Source organism: Eupeodes corollae, chromosome 1, assembly GCF_945859685.1.
Source record: "Eupeodes corollae chromosome 1, idEupCoro1.1, whole genome shotgun sequence".
Classification (NCBI taxonomy): Eukaryota; Metazoa; Arthropoda; class Insecta; order Diptera; family Syrphidae; genus Eupeodes; species Eupeodes corollae.
Genome location: NC_079147.1, coordinates 234,335,088 through 234,354,105, shown reverse-complemented (window position 1 = coordinate 234,354,105; position 19,018 = coordinate 234,335,088). Strand labels below are relative to the sequence as shown.

General features: G+C 32.5%; 1 protein-coding gene across 1 annotated transcript in view; it reads left to right on the top strand.

Moving 5' to 3' along the window:
* The first annotated feature begins 1,125 nt into the window (after positions 1 to 1,125).
* LOC129939488 (tubulin beta-3 chain) overlaps positions 1,126 to 19,018 on the top strand; it is a 38,069-nt gene continuing 20,176 nt past the window's right edge. The window contains exon 1 of the mRNA XM_056047511.1: positions 1,126 to 1,742. Coding sequence (XP_055903486.1) covers positions 1,686 to 1,742 — 57 coding nt within the window. The 5' untranslated portion in view covers positions 1,126 to 1,685. The remainder of the gene's footprint in view (positions 1,743 to 19,018) is intronic.

Sequence of the window (19,018 nt, the reverse complement as noted above, 5' to 3'; positions counted from 1 at the left end):
TATATTTAAAAAAAAAAAAAAAAAAAAAAACAAATTGCTTCGACTTTCTCAAAATATTGTAAGGTGTTGAAAACCATCGTTGCATAAAACTATTCTCGAAAAACCGCTCATTACATTTTTATCAAAATTACACTTATTTGGTATCACGTCACATAATAAATTAAAAAATTTGATTGAAGTCGCTAGCGTTATTGGTTCGTGAGGTATTTGGAATGAAATAAAAGTCTTTTGAAAGTCTTTTTTGAATATTTTGATTATGATTATCTGTAAAGCAAAATTTATTTAAAGTCGATATTGCTACTGGTTCTTGAGATATGGACGTAGAAAAATGGTATCCAGAATGTACAAACGTAAAAACGGTAGAACGTTCGAAAGAACGTACAATTGGACATCTCTTTCAAAATCTAGAAACCTTGAAACGTTTTTAATTCCACAAATCGGCCTGCTTTCATTAACTTCAATAAATATCGGAAGTTTACAAAGATAGCCCAAAATGGATTTGTTAAAATCAAAATATACAATTTCGCTAATGTGGCAATAGTGTTCGCTCCACGCCGCCGCCGGCCGGCCGTTCCTTAAGCTAAAAAGTCATACAGAAAAGAAATTAAATGAAAACCAAAACCAAAAAAAAGAACATACAAGAACAAAACGACGAAAAGAAGGCCTAAAAATGAAGAACCAAATCGTTTGAGGAGGATGAGGTAAATATGATGGGGTCTTTCGTCTTTCACAAAGAAGAAAGAACAAACCAAAGAAGAGGAAGTCATTGCATGTCGACTTCAGTAGTACTTAACGTAGTATAGTAAATGCAATGTATCTTCCTCTTCGACATCGGCTATACGTTCAGATATATAGATTAAGCTGCATATACTCGTAGATAGAATGATGAACTGCTGAATATTTAAGTATGTCCCGCTTGCGTTCGACCCAACCCAACTTTGTTTCGAGTCTTGAGATTGAGAGAGTGAAGAAGTAGTAGATAGCATAGTTGGTGGAGTCGCATTATATAGCTAGCGTAGCGCCCCCTATCTTCTTCTTTTCTTTGCTCTACTGGCTGCTTCTTGTTTTGCTTTTTGACTTCTTCAAGTATGCTGACTTTTCACTCGATCCGCAATAAGTCTCATCATTCCAGAAAGTGACGAGCTGCAGTTCGGTCGAGTGTTCTCTTTATACTTAAGCGTTAAGGTTTTTCGTTTTGAAAAAAAAAAAAGAAAATCAATTTATTTTTAATTTTGTGCGCTTTCTTAAAAGTTGAGATATACTCTTTTATCGCCGCCTCCTAAACTAATTCGACTCCAGAGATCGACGAACCCCCAAGAGCGAACTCGCAGAGAACAATCGGGAATATATACAATTTTCGATTGAGTGTTTTCCTTTGGGTCTTAGAAAAGTATATTTAAAGTATCTATATACTTTTTCAACATCATCATATTATTATCAACATCGGTGCTTTGGAGGAGCCTCAGTCTTAGAACTTCTCTCAGTCAGTAACCGATCGTGCTTCGAAGTTGTCGCAGTTTCTTCTCTGCCTTTAGCTTAGCATACATTGCTCTAGAACTTCGGTTTCGATTTTCTTTTTTTTAATTGTAATTTTATTCGTGTGCAATCAAATTGCGTGTTTTTGTAATAAAATACATTAAACTTTTTATTTATCGACTTGAAAATAAAAATCTTTAAACACAAATATGAGGGAAATCGTTCACTTGCAAGCCGGTCAGTGTGGAAACCAAATCGGCGCTAAGGTGAGTTGATTTTTAGAATTACTAATAAACAAAAAAATTGTGTTAATGTAAGCAAATATTTTGTTATGAAAATGATATTTTTTGTAACTTGATTTGATTACCTAAACAGAAATTTAATACAATGATCGAAGGAAATTTAGATAACATGGAAATAAAATAAATAATGAGAAAAGATCGTTTTCGTATCTACGAGTTCTTTTGCATATAAAAAAGTATCTGTATATTTTTATTTATCAGAAAACCCTACATTAGAAGCAACAGACCACATTAGATACTTTTTAAATGGATTTGTTTAGATTGTGCGGTTTTAAACAAATTTTTCTGAGAGATATACCTATCTATCTGTATAGGCTTAGGTATACCTATACCCTACCCTGCCAATAAAGATAATCGTTCTGAATGTCGATCTTTTACGAGTTTTGATAATGGGAAAGAGTGGAAATGAAGATCTCGCGTGTAGAGTAGATACCTAAATAGACAAATAAATGAATATTTGAAACAATTATCAGATGGATTTTATAATTTTGTTTAATTTCTTTTTTTGCGTTCAATGTATAATAAAATATTCTTTTTTTTTTAATTGGAATTGTGCGATGTGTGTATAATGGTTAATTTAGGAAGGTTTTAAGAGCTTAAGTGAGTAATAAGATCAGATGGTTAACGTCGTCGTAGTCTTGAGATGTGCTGGGAAAATCTAATTGAATTGAATTTATATGTGAACAAGGGTATGTTGTTCATAAATTATAATTGAAATTTATGGCAAAACGAGCTTTTTTAAATTTGAAGAAAATGGTAATTTTGCAGTAATTTTTCATGTTGCAAATAAAAACTAGGGGCTTGTAGATTATTTTTTTAAAAGACATATTTTCTTGAAGGTTTATTGATCACTGAAAAAAATTCAATGCATTTACTATCTATTGAAATTAAAAATGTTTGATAGTTTTGAAGAAACATTATAGAAACATTTTAACGAAACATGATCGAGAATTTTAAAATTTGCATCGTGTGATTTAAAGAAAAAAAAAAATATCTGTCTTTATCTTAAATTTAAATTAGAACTTTTCTAAATAAAGTTGAAAGATATACAACAAAAAAAAAGATCCACTTAAATGCAACACAAAATGTGAAATAAAACAAAAATAAATAACGAATAAATTTTAATGTTTTAAATACTGATTTTTTAAGACCTGTTTTTGTTCTAGATCTTTTTGATTTCGAGCTACTTATTATAGCCCATAATAGCTAAGATGAATTTGTTATCTTTAGCTCGATATATATCCCGTTTTTGGAACCGCATTTTAATTTTGACTTAATTTTATTTGTATTCTTAAATTAAGAGGAGTTGGAGGGTGTGATAATTTATGTTTAAATGGCAGTATCCCAAAGATATGAGAAAATAAATAAATAAACAACTTCTTAAAAGCTTTCTATGTACCTAGTTAGATCGATAGGTAGGTACTTTATAAAAGACAAACACAAAAAGAATCTGTTCAAATAATCCGAGTAAATAATTCAGTGCAAAAATAAACGTACGAACAAATTACTTCGAAAACCAAAACAGATACAATTTCAAAAAAAAAAGAATAAATGTGAAAAAAAACAATCAATCCGATGTCTGAACCGTTTTCAACATTCAGTACTTAGTCTTTTTTAAAAACTTTAGTAACATTTTCTTACAAATTCATTCAATTGTGTATTTTAAGTTATTTTACAAAGCTTGTTTTAAGTAATAATTGCATTTTAGAAAACACACAGATTAATTAGCCGAACCGAACCGAAAAATATTTTTAAATTTATTATTGCAATCAGTATTGATATCTCAAACTTAATTATTCTTAACCCTTAGCTATTTAACCACTAATTTAGACACCTACATGAGGACTGTAGTAACCGTGGCATGATGGTTAGTGCGTTAGCCTTAATAAAAATGAATTTAAAAAAAAGTGTACAAAAAAAACCAAAAGTGCGTTGGACTTTCATGCCAGAGGTCTTGGGTTCGACCCCTGCCTGTGCCATCTAAAGTTTTTTCACGGGTTACGAGAAATTGACAAATTCTCCAAGAGTAATTCTTGTCATGAAAAGTGCTTTCTCAAATTTGCCGTTCGGATTCGGCTTAAAACTGTAGGTCCCTTCCATCCCTGATTCGCACACAGGAATGGTTGAGAGTTGTCAGTCACTAGGCCCTAGTTCTCAAACGGACTGTTGCGCCAACCAATTTATTTATTTAGGAGAAATTGAAAGTGCCTGTACCGTTTTTGACATTCAGTACTTTAAGATCTACATTTGTCTTTTTTAAGAATTTCAGACAAGTTCTTTGGCAGATTTATCCAATGCGTTTTTACTTGTTTTTAAAAAAAAAACATGTTTTAAGTGAAAAATTAGGTTTTAGAAAATAGTTTGCGAAAAATCACATAGATTTATTATCAGTCGAAGAATGTCTACAAATTTCTCAAACTTAATTATTTTTAGCCCTTATACCCATTTATCTCCTATTTTAGTCACCTAACTACCTACATAAGGACTTTTAAAAATGCTATTTGCTGATATTTGACGAAATTTATGAAACTCAGCAATACGATGCATAATCTTTGGAATATTAGATGAAAATTTTAGCTTATGCACACGCCTCTCAGATTTCCAGATCAGTCAGTGTTCTGACAATATAGCTGTCAATGAGCTGACATAACAAACCTTTTAGCAAATAAGTTTAGTTTAGTTGAGATACAAATTGATTCAATTTCATTATCATATGATTCGATATTTCTTTCGCACAGAAGATTTTTTGCATAAATGTCAGTATTTCTTATGAGAGACTTGACAACTTTGAATTTAATTTTTGAAAGCACGTTTTCACTAATCATCAAACTGTCATTGTCTATTTATTCAGTAAACTCAACATTCAACTAGTTTCAAAAGTTTCAGACTAAAAGTTTTAGTAATTTTTAGTCGGAAGTCGTACCACACTTCAAAAGTGTGCTAATTCTTAGTCGGAGGAATTTTTTCTGGCGATTTCTGGCCTGGTTGTCAAATTCAATTTGACGTTCACGGCAATTAATGACAGAAGGAAAAACTATTTTTGATTAGTGGTTGACTGAGTAATTGTTTTATTTTCATTTTAGTTTTGGTAAATGTGAATATTGTTTAAATATTGTTAATAAATCACATAATTTTCATGAAATGTATATCTTTTTAATAAACTGCTACTGAAGAAGAAATTTGTATTACAAAAAACATATATTTATTAAAAATGGTAGTGATTTTCATTTAAGTTTTATAATTTAAGGAATTTTTTGTATTTTTATTTACTTAAGTTGATATTTATTTTATTAGATTTTTGTTCATGATTAAGTTGATTAAAATTTATCAATGATCTTTGGTAACTCTGCTCGAGTATATTTTTTGACATTAAAAAAGTAGTCCAAACTCGTGCAAATTGGTGCGAAAACCGTTCCAGACATTTTGCTTTCACTCTGAAAGCATTTCATCAAATTTGACAAACTTTTAGTGCGAGAAATGTCTGGAACATAGCCCTTATCATTATGGTAAAGTACACGACCACATCTTGAAGAACTTGATCTCAAATTTTCGTTCGAAATTCTCGCACATTAGTAGAAAATTTGAATCTACATATTCGTTGTGTGATATTGCCATACGTGAGTGAGACAACGGGTTGCTAGAAACTGTAACACTACCGTTCAAACCTCCGTAGCAAACTATCCAAATCAATCAATTTTACGGCAGTCTCAAGAATTGGAAATCACTCAGACCACATTAAGGCGTATTTTACATTAGGACTCAAGAATTGATGCCGTAGACCATTATCAAATAAAATTGACGGCACGGCGCGGCGTCCGTTGCAAACTATTCAAATCAATCAATTTTACGGATTTCTTAAGAATTGGAAATCGCTCAGATCACATTATGGCGTATTTTACGTAAAGACTCAATAATTGAAGCCGTAGACCATTGGTCTCCAATTAATTTCGTTGGGGGTCCGTTTAAAGAAATAAAATGACCATCGTTGTTCGCACATTTTATTTATAAGAACAAATATTTATTAAACAAATGTAATTAAGGAAATAACAATGGTATTTTGTTACATAGGTATCAATACGAAAAATGATATTTTTTGTTACGAATTATTTGTCTGAAGTTTGGAGTAAAATTGGTGCAAAATATTGACTTTAAATCCTGGAGATGTTCAGTAGTAAGTCGAGATCTAAATTTATTCTTAATGAACTTCATCGTCGAAAATGCTGCTTTACAAATATATTTCGATCCAAACAAAGAAAGAAGTTTCAAAGGTAATTTTTGTAATTCTGGATATTTATTACCAAACACAAATTTTATTTAGAACTTTTCACTGGAAACTTCCGATTTTTTGTGTTGTCTTGGAAGTCGGTAATTTCCATATGCAGAGTAGCTTTATCCCTTCCGAAAACAATTGCAGCTTCATTGCTCTATTCACCATCAGAATGTAGAGAGTAAGAAATTCTACAAAATTCTCAATTTTCTTAAAATCTGCGAACCTTTTTTGAAATTCCGATTTAAGATCCAAAATGATCGTCTTGAATTGGCTGACGTCAGTCTCCTTGTCACTGCTGATTATTTTATTTAAATTTTGGAAGTGTAACCAGTCATTTCCAAGATCAATAATCAAGAGAAACTTTTGACATCTGACATGAGCTCGCATACCAGCTTTCCCTTGCCTTGAAGTTTATGGTTCAGGTCATTGATATGGTTTAAAGTATCCGTTCAGCAAGCAATGACAGCAACATTTTAGTTTTCGTTTAGAAAGCTTCAGTACACGTTTGTTACAGTCTGATCACTGTTAAAAAGATATGTCTTCAAGTGTTCTAAAATGCTGAAGAATCTTTCTTAAACGCAGCCTTTACTTAACCATTTGACTTTATTATGCAATAGTAGATCGTCATATTGTGCATCAACTTCTTCAAGAAATGATTTCAATTCACGATGTTGCAATGATGATTTAACAAGAAGAAAGTTTAGTTTTTTCATCACTTCTTGCATAAGCACAGTTTGATGAATAATACAGTGGTAGGAAATCAATTTTTCATTACATCTCTCATTGCTTCTCAACAAGTGAACTTTTGTATTGCCAACTTGTTGACGCTCCGTCAGTAGTTACCGATAAGAGCTTCTTCAAGTCTAACTCATCTTTTTCAAAATAATCTCTCACTGCTTTGGTCATGTCTTCTCCTCAGGTTCTTCCTAAGAGCGCCCAAAGAGCCAATATCTTCTTAACAAAAGTTTCTCTCGTTTTGTCCAGGTAGCGTACAACAATAATTAACTGTGTGACATCACATGATTCATCCATAACCAAGGCGTAATAGTCAACAACATCCTATTTGTTCTCAAATAAAGCATTTTCTGCCTTAAGAAAGCATTCTTTAACTACGTCAGCATCAGTAAATGGTTTCATATGTTAATCCAGAGTCTAAGAAATACGTAAAGAAGCCTCACTACATTTTTCCTGCTCAGTCATTAAGCGACTTATGATCTGGATCGAAGATGAGTAACTTGATAGTAAACTTGCAATTTAATTTGTGTCGGAAGTAGTCTTAAGTGTAAGTCTTTAGTGTGTTCTCGCGGGTCTGCAGAAAATGGGGCAGCGGTCCGGATGTGGACCTATTGTTTTAAGCTGAATCCGAACAGCTTATTTGAGATAGCACTTTTCATGACAAAAATTATTCTTGGAGGAGTTGTCAATTCCTAGCAATAGGCAGTACCCGTGTAAAAAAAAACTTTAGATCGCATAGGCAGGGTTTGAACGCAAGACCTCCGGCTTGACAGTCCAAAGCACTAACCATCACGGAACGGGTAAAGGTTTACTTTAGTACTAATAAATGTACAAGACTTCAAGACTCGTTGATATTTTCATTCTTTTAAGAAATTTAATTAATTACTTACTTAAGGTGGCGCTACAGTCCCGGCGGCCTGAGCCTCAACCAACATGCGTCTCCAGCCAGCTCGGTCCCTAGCTAGCTGTCTCCAGTTTCCCACGCCAAGTTGGTTGAGGTCTTCACCCACCTCAGTGCGCTATCTGAGTCGCGGTCTTCCTCTACTGCGCTGTCCCTCGGGATTAGATTTGAAGACCTTCAGGGCTGTAGCGTGGACTAAGTCGTTGGACTTTAAGTCTGCTAACTATGTCAGTGTCGCTGTACAGCCCGTACAGTTCGTCGTTATATCTTCTCCTCCATTCTCCATCTTTGCGTACGGAACTAAAAATCACCCGAAGAATTTTTCTCTCGAAGCATCCTAAGACACTCTCATCTCTCTTTGACAGGGTCCAGGCCTCAGCGCCATTAATGAGAACCGGGATAGTAATTGTCTTATTGATGGTGATTTTAGATGCTCGAGAGAGGACTTTACTTCTCAATTGAATTCTAAGTCCAAAGAAGCAGCGATTCTTGGTCTTGCCCTTATTGACCACTAAATCCATCTTCTTCGCTTCCGTCACAATGCTCAAAAACGCTCCACTGACATCACGCTTTGATCTTCCAATTATGTCAATATCATCTGCGTAACCGAGTAATGGACCTTTGGAAGATTGTGCCTCTAGTGTTGACGATTAAGCTTTGCACAGTTCTTTCCAGAACGATGTTGAAGAAGGCGCATGACAGTGCATCGCCTTGTCTAAAACCTTTTTTGACATCAAATACATCGGTAAGATCTTTTCCGACATTGATAGAGCAGCGTGCATTCTCCATCGTCATTCTGCACAAACGGATAAGTTTGACAGGGGAGCCAAAACTAGACATTGCTCGGTAGAGCACTTCCCTATAGATGCTGTCATACGCGGCTTTAAAATCGATAAAGAGATGGTGGGTATCGATTTGATTAATTCAAAATTAACCGAACATAACTCAAATCATTTTTATTACACCTTAGAGAAAGTAAACTTCTATCTTCATCAATGTTTGAAATGAATTTATACCATTCTACAAACTGCAGGTCTACTAATTTCAAACCCTATTAAATCCAATAAACCATGTTTGTACTAATACATAGTAAGACTTTCTTGAAAATTGTATTTCATCTCTTGATTTATTTACCTATCCTTCTAAATTTTTCGAAACCAAGAAAGAACAATATATTTACTTCCAGCAAATATACCCACCTAAATGTAATTAAGTATATGAAATGCATTCAAGCATGTTCAACTATCTCCACATATCCCAAAGCCCTCAAATTGTATGATGCTGGCTTTCGATTGCCACTATTTCAACACCGCAAAAGATCAATATGTAAAAGTTCTTCTATCGTTGTTGTTTAGATTTCTTAACATTAAGAAGAGAAAATGCATTTAATTTTCTATTTAACTTAAATGAAGATAAATGAAATCAAAATTAATTGAAAAAAAAGAAAGATACACAAAATATTTCTTCTTCCAAATAAATAAAAATAAAGTACCTACATACCTATGTTTGAAGTTTTGAAACCAACATTAAAGACTCTCCATCAGTTATGTACTCGGACTTGAATGTATGGTATGCAATTAGAAGGGTTCAATTTAAATGCATTTTCTTCGGGAAAACTAATTACGCTCCATTAACGAAGTCGAGAGAAGAATTGAAGAAATCGCCGCATATCATCATCTTCATCGCTGCTGCTGCTTCATCTCCTCCCAATCCAAATCCGTATCCAGTAGTTTGTAGTTTGGATTTCGATAGACTATCTCAAAAGATAACTCTTCAACCATATGGCTGCATGTGGCCGAATTACGTATGGTTTGGTATGCCACGCTGTATCGGTCGGGCGGACTCAGCCGCAGTAGCGTCAGCACGCAAGTGCTCAGATTAATTTCTTCTGGTTTATTAGTGCATGAGGCACAACCCACCAGAAGCTGATACTGATATCAAAGCTATTTAGAATAATTTCACTAAGAATTTCAAGTGCTTAACAACGATAGTCGTTGATTCATTGAAAAACATAACCTAGTCTACAGTACATAGAAATAATTACTCTAGAGTGATAAGGGTTTTCCTGTGAAAAGTTGTGAGTCACTTTGAAAACAAACAAAATAAACAACACATGACTTATGTATACTTTGTGTGTCATCATGACGTTCTATAAACCTGACGTATTTTTGTGGCTGCTCTTGACAAAAGTACCTACTCGTTTATAAATTCGGATATCCTTTTTGTGGTGACCAAACCAAAAAGTGCAACATCAAATGTTGGGTATAACATAATGGACATGTAACCATAACTTTATATACTCTTTATACTTATAGCTCTTCTTTTCTTATGCAAATGTCGTGTACATTGACAAGACTTCCTGTAATTTGAGACTTTTTTGAAACAATGTTTTATAGAGGCTTCCAAGGAAGTAGACACTCTTTATATGTCAACTTAATTTGAGTATGACGAATTCAATGATTGTTGTTTTTTTTTAAGTTTTGAATTTTGATGTTGTGAGTCTTCATCATTCAGAACCTATTGACCTATGCCCAGATATAGTCTTCTCTTGATATTTTATAAGTATTCAAAATGCTTTTGAATTAAAATTGATTTTCAAAATAGGACTTATACGATACGCTAAAATCGTTACTTATAATGGATTTTCCAATAAGAAGTTTAATTTTGATATTTTTTAAAAGTGAGAAGCTAATAGACTTTTATTTAATTATGAAGAGAAAGGTATCCAATTAATACATTTCAAGGCTAAGATTGCAGAACAATTTCCATTTCAAGACATTTTATATGTTAAATTTACACATTTGCGATTGTATGTTCTGGAAAACTTCACGAATTCCACTTTTGAGTTTCCAAAATTTCCACGGTTGTTGTCCACATCAATAACTTCTAATTTTGTCTCTCGGAAGTTCAATCTAATCACAGTTTACGAATCTTTTTTTTCGAATGAGTTAAATATGTACATTTCGAATGACATTTTAGAAATGAAGCGGCTTTTTATCAATGATTCATAGAGTTTCCGAGCTCGAAATGAAAAAATTCCACTTGTAGAACGCACCCATCACGTTCAACTTTTGAAACTGTCAAACCGGCATGAAGAGACTGAAAGATGACGTTCGATCCATATTGACGTTTTATCTATGATGATGGGCCTCTGGCTATGGAGTTTTCTCTGTCAAGTCAATCATTCTGTCAATTCAATTCAATTTAATAATGTGTGTGCCAAGACAAAGGATTGTTATTTTAATTTCTTTAAATTTAAACTTAAACTTATTAGATTAAAAAAAAATGCGTAAGAAGGCACTACGCCGAAACACCACTCGTTAACGCCCGGATCTTCCGGGTAAAACTGAACATATTTTTCGATGAAAATCAAAATCCTTATAATTTTATTCGATTTCGATTCTTAGACCAATAATTTGACGCAATAGCTGAAATTGGTCTGCTAGTTTTAGAATCGCTATCTGAGGTGATTAACGATGCAAAAAATTGTTTTCGTTTTTAGTAATAATTGTTTTTACTTGTCAAATTTCAAAAGCGATAGTTTCATCATTGAATAATAAATAATTGGATATTTTTGACAGTTTGGTAATAGCATTGAAACTTTTTGTCATTGGACACAAATTTCCAGATTGGAATCAAACATTTAGAATGAGAGACAAATTGACAGATGGCAATGAAAATTAAAAAAGAGGATGGGATGCGACCCACACTGATAACTTCCATCCCGTCTTTAGATTTGTTTTCCTTAAAAAGTAGGTTTTCGTGTTTTGTTAAAAAAGTTGTCAGGTGAATTATTCTTAATTTTTTTTTAAATGTTTGTATATGATGAAATAGTTTGAGATTTTTAGACGGAAATCATTTTTTACCAATTTTGCGTACTATTTTTTTCTGATTTTAATTTTTTTATGAAAAAACTGACTTTTGGATTTTTATAAAAAAATTAATGAATGTTTAGATTTTAATTTTGTATGAAAAAAGCTGACTGTTGGATTTTTATAAAAAAAATTTACCGAATGCCAAAAACAATATTTTCTATCAGATAAAAATAGTTTGAAGCCAATATTTTATAATTTTGAAAAGATATTTGAGTCGAAAGTAAATTTTTACTAAGTCTTAGTATTGTTTTTTTTTTAGGTTTTTATTTTTTGTAAAAAAACTGTCAACTCAATTTTTAACTTCCCAAAGGAAGTTATTGTAATGGGTCCGATTTGTCAAATTGAAAATTTTGACATTTCTCGACGTTTCAAGTTCCCTAGAGTCGAAATAAAAGATTTTTAGAAAGATGTCTGTGCGTGCGTGTGTACGTACGTTCGTAAATCCGTACGTTCGCGACGTTTTTTTCGTCCTCCATAGCTCAAGAACCAGAAAAGATATCAACTTCAAATAAACTTTGCTATACAGATAATAAGGTAGTACCCGTGGCATGATGGTTTGTGCGTTGGACTATCATGCAAGGAGTCTTGGGTTCAATCCCTGCCTGTGCCACCTTAATTTAAAAAAAAAAATTAATTTTCGCGGGTACTGCCTCTTGCGAGGAATTGACAAATCCTTCAAGAGTAATTCTTGTCATGAAAAAGTGCTTTTTGAAATTAGCCGTTCGGATTCGGCATAAAATTGTAGGTCCCCTCCATTCCTGACAACATAACTCGCACACAGGAATGGTTGAGAGTTGTAAGTCACTAGGCCCTGGTTCACAACGGACTGTTGCGCCACCCCATTTGATTTGATTTGATACAGATAATAAGTCAGAAAGTGCAGAAAAGGCTCTCAAGAAAATTGCGTGGGTGGATTTTTTTATCATAGCAGTTTGAAAAAAAGGTGAAAATTTTGGTTAACCCTAAATATCTTACGAACCAAAAACGCTAGAGACTTGAATTAAATTTTATATAATATATTGTAATGTGATACCAAACAGGTATATTTTTTGAAAAAAATGAATATAACGGTTTTTTTATAAATCAATAAAACTGAAAAAAAAAATTGTCACCTCCAAAATTTTAGGACTGAAATATGATTTCATCTCTAAAAAAATTTTGTGCAACGAAGAATAATGTTTTTGATATCTGATAAAATTTTGAGAGACAGTTCTTTTTATAAAAAATAAAAATTTAAAAAACACTTTACTCAAAGTTCGTAAAAATTGAATATCGATTCAAATATCTTTTCAAAAACTTGAAATTTAGCCTTCAAGCTTATTTTATCTTATAAGAAATATTGTTTTCAACATTTTGAAAAATGTTGAGAAAAATCAAATTGACAGTTTTTTTTACAAAAAATAAAAACCTAAAAAAAATGTATAAGAATTGGTAAAAATTGATTTTCAACTCAAATATCTCTTCAAAACTTTTAAATATTGGCTTTAAACAAATTTTTTCTTATAAGAAATACAGTTTTCAAAATTTGGTAAAATTTTTAAAAAATTCGAATTGACAGTTTTTTTACAAAAAATAAAACTCTAAAAAAAATAATACTAAAACTTGGTAAAATTTACTTTCGACTCAAATAGCTTTTCAAAAATTAAAAATATTAGCTTCAAACTTATTTTATTTCACAGAAAATATTGTTTTCAATATTCAGTAATTTTTATATAAAAATCCAACAGTCCGATTTTTCATAAAAAATAAAATCTACAAAAAATAGTACTCAAATTTGATACGAGTACATATAGCAAAACAAATCGACAGACGGGATGGGAAGTTATCAGTGTGGGTCGCATCCCAGCCTCTTTTTTTTTTATAATTTTGAAAGATGTTGAAAACAATATTTTTTTATAAAATAGAATTAGTTTGAAGCCAATATCTCAAAAGAGTCGTAAATTAATCAAGCCTCAATTTTTTACCAGTATTAGTAATGTTTTGTTAAGGTTCTTATTTGTGTAAAAATAAATTAAAAATTTAAGTAAATGTTGAAAACAATATTTCTTATGAGATAAAAACCATTTGAAGTCAATATCTCAAATTTATTTGTGTCAAAGATATTTGTGTCGAAAGTCAATTTTTAAAAACTTTTATTAAGGTTTGTTTTGGTTTTATTGTTTGTAAGAAAACTGTCTATTCGATTCTTCGCAAAATTTTAGCAGATGGTTAAAACGTTATTTTTCGTTGCACAAAATTTGTTTTGGAGATAAAATCATTTTTTGTTTGTAAAATTTTTGAGGTGACAAATATTTTTTCTTCAGTTTTTTTGATATATAAAAAAACATCTAGATAATTGGATATTTTTCAAAAAATATATTTGCTTGGTATTTACAATATATAGCATAGAATTTAAATTCAAGTCTCTAGCGTTCGTGAGACATTTAAGGAAAACCAAAATGTAGGTGGGCAGGGAAGTTCAGTTATGGATCTGTGTGTAGTGAATGGTGATTGGCTTGAGGCTGTTAATGATTTTGAAGTATTAATTGCAACTTTCGCGTCTCATTTAACAATTCTGGTAAATGAAAACTTCTTGCATGAAACACATAGCCCAAGCTTAGAAACAGTTTCAAGGCTTAAATGAATACCTCAGGAGGGAGAGATTCCGAGAAAGATTAAACCTTCATGTTGGGTCGCCGTTAAATTACACCCCCCAAACCCCTCTGCAATTGACCAATTAAGAGAACAAATAAGTGAAAGTGAAGTTGTCCCAAACAGCTGCAACCCCGAAATAAATGGTTTGATTCCGAATGTTTCTAGGCTCAGAAAAAATCTTTCGCTTTCCTTAAGTTATTTAGAAGATTTAATTCAGACCACTTTAAGTCTGCATATCTGGAAGCTAACAAAATATACAAACAGGTCTGCTAGGCTAAAAAGTTAAATTACACACTTAATTTAGCGACCAGCTTAGAAAGGTGTAAGGATTCAAAGAATTTTTGGAATAATGTACGGGAGTTGGTTGGAAATAATAGTTTGTATTCAAGTGTATTACAAGCTGAAGTTTTGACATCCCATTTCTGATCTTTGTTGACATTTCATTACCCTTGCTCAGACACAGCCTATGATTTGCTTGATTCTGTAATAGTCCTTGATGAACTGGAACTTGCTCTTTTTAATATGAAAAACAGTAGGTCCCCAGGAATTGATGGAATTCCCGTTGAATTTCTAAAAAAATCGTCTATATAATGCAAGCAATATCTTTTTTCTTTTTACAACAACTTGTACGATTCCGCTTGCGTTCCCACGAGCTTTAATGAAGCTGTTATATTTTCAATATTAAAAAAAGGTGATTCTAGCTGACCCGAGAATTACAGAGGAATTTCAATATTAAATTCCGTTAGAAAAGTATTTGCTAGAATCCTATACTTATCAATGGGGTAGAATCAAACAATCGCTTTTCAACAGTTGGCCATATTTTTGCTTTATCGAATATTGCTTACAAATTTATCCAAAAGAAAAAGACTTTATCGACTTAAAAGCTGCATTTGATACCATCAATCGACAAGCTCTCATTAACAAAATAGCCTCACTTGGTATATCTAAAAAATGTCTAAATATCTACGAAAATTTTGCACGTAAAACTTATGCGCCAGTTTGGGATGGGGCCGAGGTTTCAAATTGGTTTCAACCGACTGCAGGTGTACCCCAAGGATGTATCCTCAGCCCAATCTTGTTTGCCCTCTACATTGATGATATTTCAGATAATTTACCCGGTGACGTTTGTTTTTCTGATATTCGTATAAAAGTACTTCTTTACGCGGAAGCGAATATCCCATCTTCTCTGCAGCTACTAATCAATAGGCTCCAAACGTACTGCAAAACTCAGAGAAAACAAAGATAATGGTATTTGAAGCACGGAGTTGCAGAAGGTTGGGTTGAGAGAAGAAAGGTGGTTCCTTAACAAGTACAGGAATTCAAATATCTGGGAGTCTTGATGTCTGCTAACGGTAGCTTCAAAAAATATGTTTAGCATAAGAGTAAAGAAGCTAAATTAGCTCTCAACATAATGTGGCTAACTTTCTTCTCAAACAAAATATAGACTTAGAATCTAAATACCGAGCTTTCCAAGCACCCATTAACACTTACTTGTCTTACGGTATTCAAGTGTTTGGTCACAACTGTTTTGAAGAATTTGAGTTGATACATCGCCTCTTTTCAAAAGATTATTTTGTTACCTAGTTCGACTCCAACCTATGCAATTCATGTTGAGTCTGGAATTGCGCCGATTTATATTAAAAATTTGAAATCTCAAGGTCGAAACTTCACAGATCTATCATGAAGGCTCTTCTGCGAACAGAATTATCGTCATTTAAGGAATGGACTCAACTTGCCCGGTTGCATAATGTTTCTCTTGAACTGACTGAGTTTAACATAGATAATTGGCACGATAGATTTTGGAATGTTATCGCAAAAGTTGATGAAAATATATATCTTCAACATCTAAATAGAGCATCATAATCTTCAACAAGAAAAATTTATAGAAATCTAAGCCACCCCTTAAATACTAATCCGATAAATTGTTTCAATACTAGACTTTCTGCGAGAGCTATAGGCACAATTTTCAGAGCAAGTCTCGAAATATTGATCTTAAATTATATTCCGCATCGGTCAGATCTACCTCTCCTTTGCAATTATTGTAACAGAAATGAGCGTGACGATATTTACCATTTTAAAGCTATTTGTCCGATACTACAAGAAATTGGAAGGCTCCAGACTGCATTCGTAAGCAATAAAACCTTACAATAAATATGGTAACACTGAATAAAAGTTCCTTCATAAATATCTTAGTTCAAAACCAAAACAATGAGGTTCCTTTAATATAATTTGCCTTTGAATCTTGGTACCTTAATACATAGATAAACAAGACAAACCACAAAAGATCTTTGTTTTCCATCATCATCATTATTGACATTGGATGGGAAAACTTGAACAGAAAATCAGTTAACATTTTTTCAGGTTGACTAAGCAATTGACATCAATCAACAATTTTCTCACGATAGTCACCATCACTTTGCTTTAGACAATCATTTAATGGAGAAAATCCGAACCAAAGACGTAACAATTTATTCCAGTAGTTATCGTTCACTTAGTTCTTCAGCAATTACTCAAATTTTATCAATTATTCTGCTATGCGGATTATCTTAATCGGTTTGAGATCAATTTTATCGGAAGTTTAAACTATTTGCTCGTTATTATAATTAATTTCTCCGATTAGGTGGAAAATTAGAAAACTATCGTCAGATTTTAAACCCATTTTGAATAAAAAATCTGCCCAATGAAAAACTTACATCGAGACGTTGCGGCATTTTGCGTCCATGAACTTGTATATGCATCAAAAGCGAGTATCATATAAAAAAAACCCTCGTTCGTTCGCCTTGTTCAAGTTAAATCGCGAGAAGATGATGTTTATTTTTGCCATGCTGAGCTGCGCTACTCTCGGTTAGCTTAGCCTGTCAATTCAATTATACACTTGTATCTTGTATCTCCTCATTGGCTAGTCAACAGCAATTATTCTCATTATAATATATATCTGGAATGAGTTGCTCTTCCATATCTATACTACATATATACGATAATATAGCCTGACAAGGATAAGCAATATAAGCGTATATCTCAAAAATGATATATCTAGACACAAAAAAAAAGATAGATAATCTCTTGGTGTAACGTGATCTGTTTGCTAATAAATTGTAATATGCAACTTCTATAGATCTATGATCGAGTATACAATAAAAAAAAAATAGAGCCAGTCGCACTTGTTATGCCCCTTAAAACTAAACAATTAGTCCCCCAAAGTAGTCGTATCCATTGAGAACAGCTTTTGCTTTTTGAAGTCTTATGTGACTATGAGTGTTGTATTATAAGATGAAGTATTTTGCCTCGGTCAACATCAACTACATGTCACAACAAAATCACTTGATTGCCCACCGCCCAAATTAGGAATCATCTATGTGATAAAAATGCAACAAAATATATTCATTAAATGTTAAAAAGAAATTGAGAGCACCTGATTGAGCACGCGTTACATGTGCTGCTGCTGAAGCGAATAGAGCAATAATTAAGCTCGAGGCAAGGCTCGTGTTTATTTACGCACGGATGCAAATGTCCTCCCCAATTGGATATAACCTGAGACTTTTAAGTTGAAATCGGTTTTGGTTTTTTGTTTATGTGGATTTAGTGAAAAATAAAAATAAAACAAAATTAAATAAAAATTAAAAACTTAATAAAAATTCCCATGTTAAAAATTATAAGATTCCAAATTTGGAAGGCATGCACAATTTGCCATCAATGACTTGGATCGGGCTATAAGACAAGAGTGAGTTGTTATTAGCAAGGACGGAATAGAATAGGTTAGCGAACATGGTTTAGAGGGCGAATAAAATGTAAAGGCTTACGTCAATGGATATGATTTTCGTCATAGCAAAATCTGTTGACGCAATAGAAGCTGTATGGATTAAGAGGGCGAGGGGAAGACGGTAATCTATTAGAATCTGACGTATACTAAGTCAAACACTTTATAATAAGTCTCGAAAACTTCTTCTTTAGCAATCTCAATATCCTATCTGACATTTACTTGAAAACTTCTACTTTAGCAATTTCAGTATTCTATCAGAATCCGACATTTACTTAGTCATAATAAGTCTCGAAAACTTTACTTTACCAATCTCAGTATTCTATCAGAATCTGACATTTACTTAGTCAAACACTTTATAATAACCCTCAAAAACTTCTACTTCAGCAATCTCAGTGTTCTATCAGAATCTGACATTTACTAATTCAAACACTTTATAATAACTCTCAAAAACTTCTACTTTTGCAATCTCAGAATCTGACACTTACTAAGTCAAACGCCAGAATCTGACATTTACTAAGTCAAACACTTTATAATAAGTCTCGAAAACTTCTTCTGTATCAATCTCGGTATTCCATCAGAATCTGACTTTTACTAAGTTAAACACTTTATAATTAGTTTTAAAAACTTCTACTTCAGCAATCTCGGTATTCTATCAGAATCTGAAATTTACTAAGTCATAATAAGTCTTGAAAATTTCTACTTTAGCAATCTCGGTATTCCATCAGAATCTGACATTTACTAAGTCAAACACTTTGTAATAAGTCTCGAAATCCTCTACTTTAGCAATCTCAGTATTCTATCAGAATCTGACATTAACTAAGTCAAACACTTTATAATAAGTCTCGAAAACTTCTACTTTAGTAATCTCAGTATTCTATCAGAATCTGACATTTACAAAGTCATAATAAGTCTCGAAAACTTCTACTTTAGCAATCTCAGTATTCTATTAGAATCTGACATTTACTAAGTCATAATAAGTCTTGAAAACTTCTACTTTAGAAATATCGGTTTTCTATCCGAATCTGACATTTACTAAGTCAAACACTTTGTAATAAGCCTCGAAAA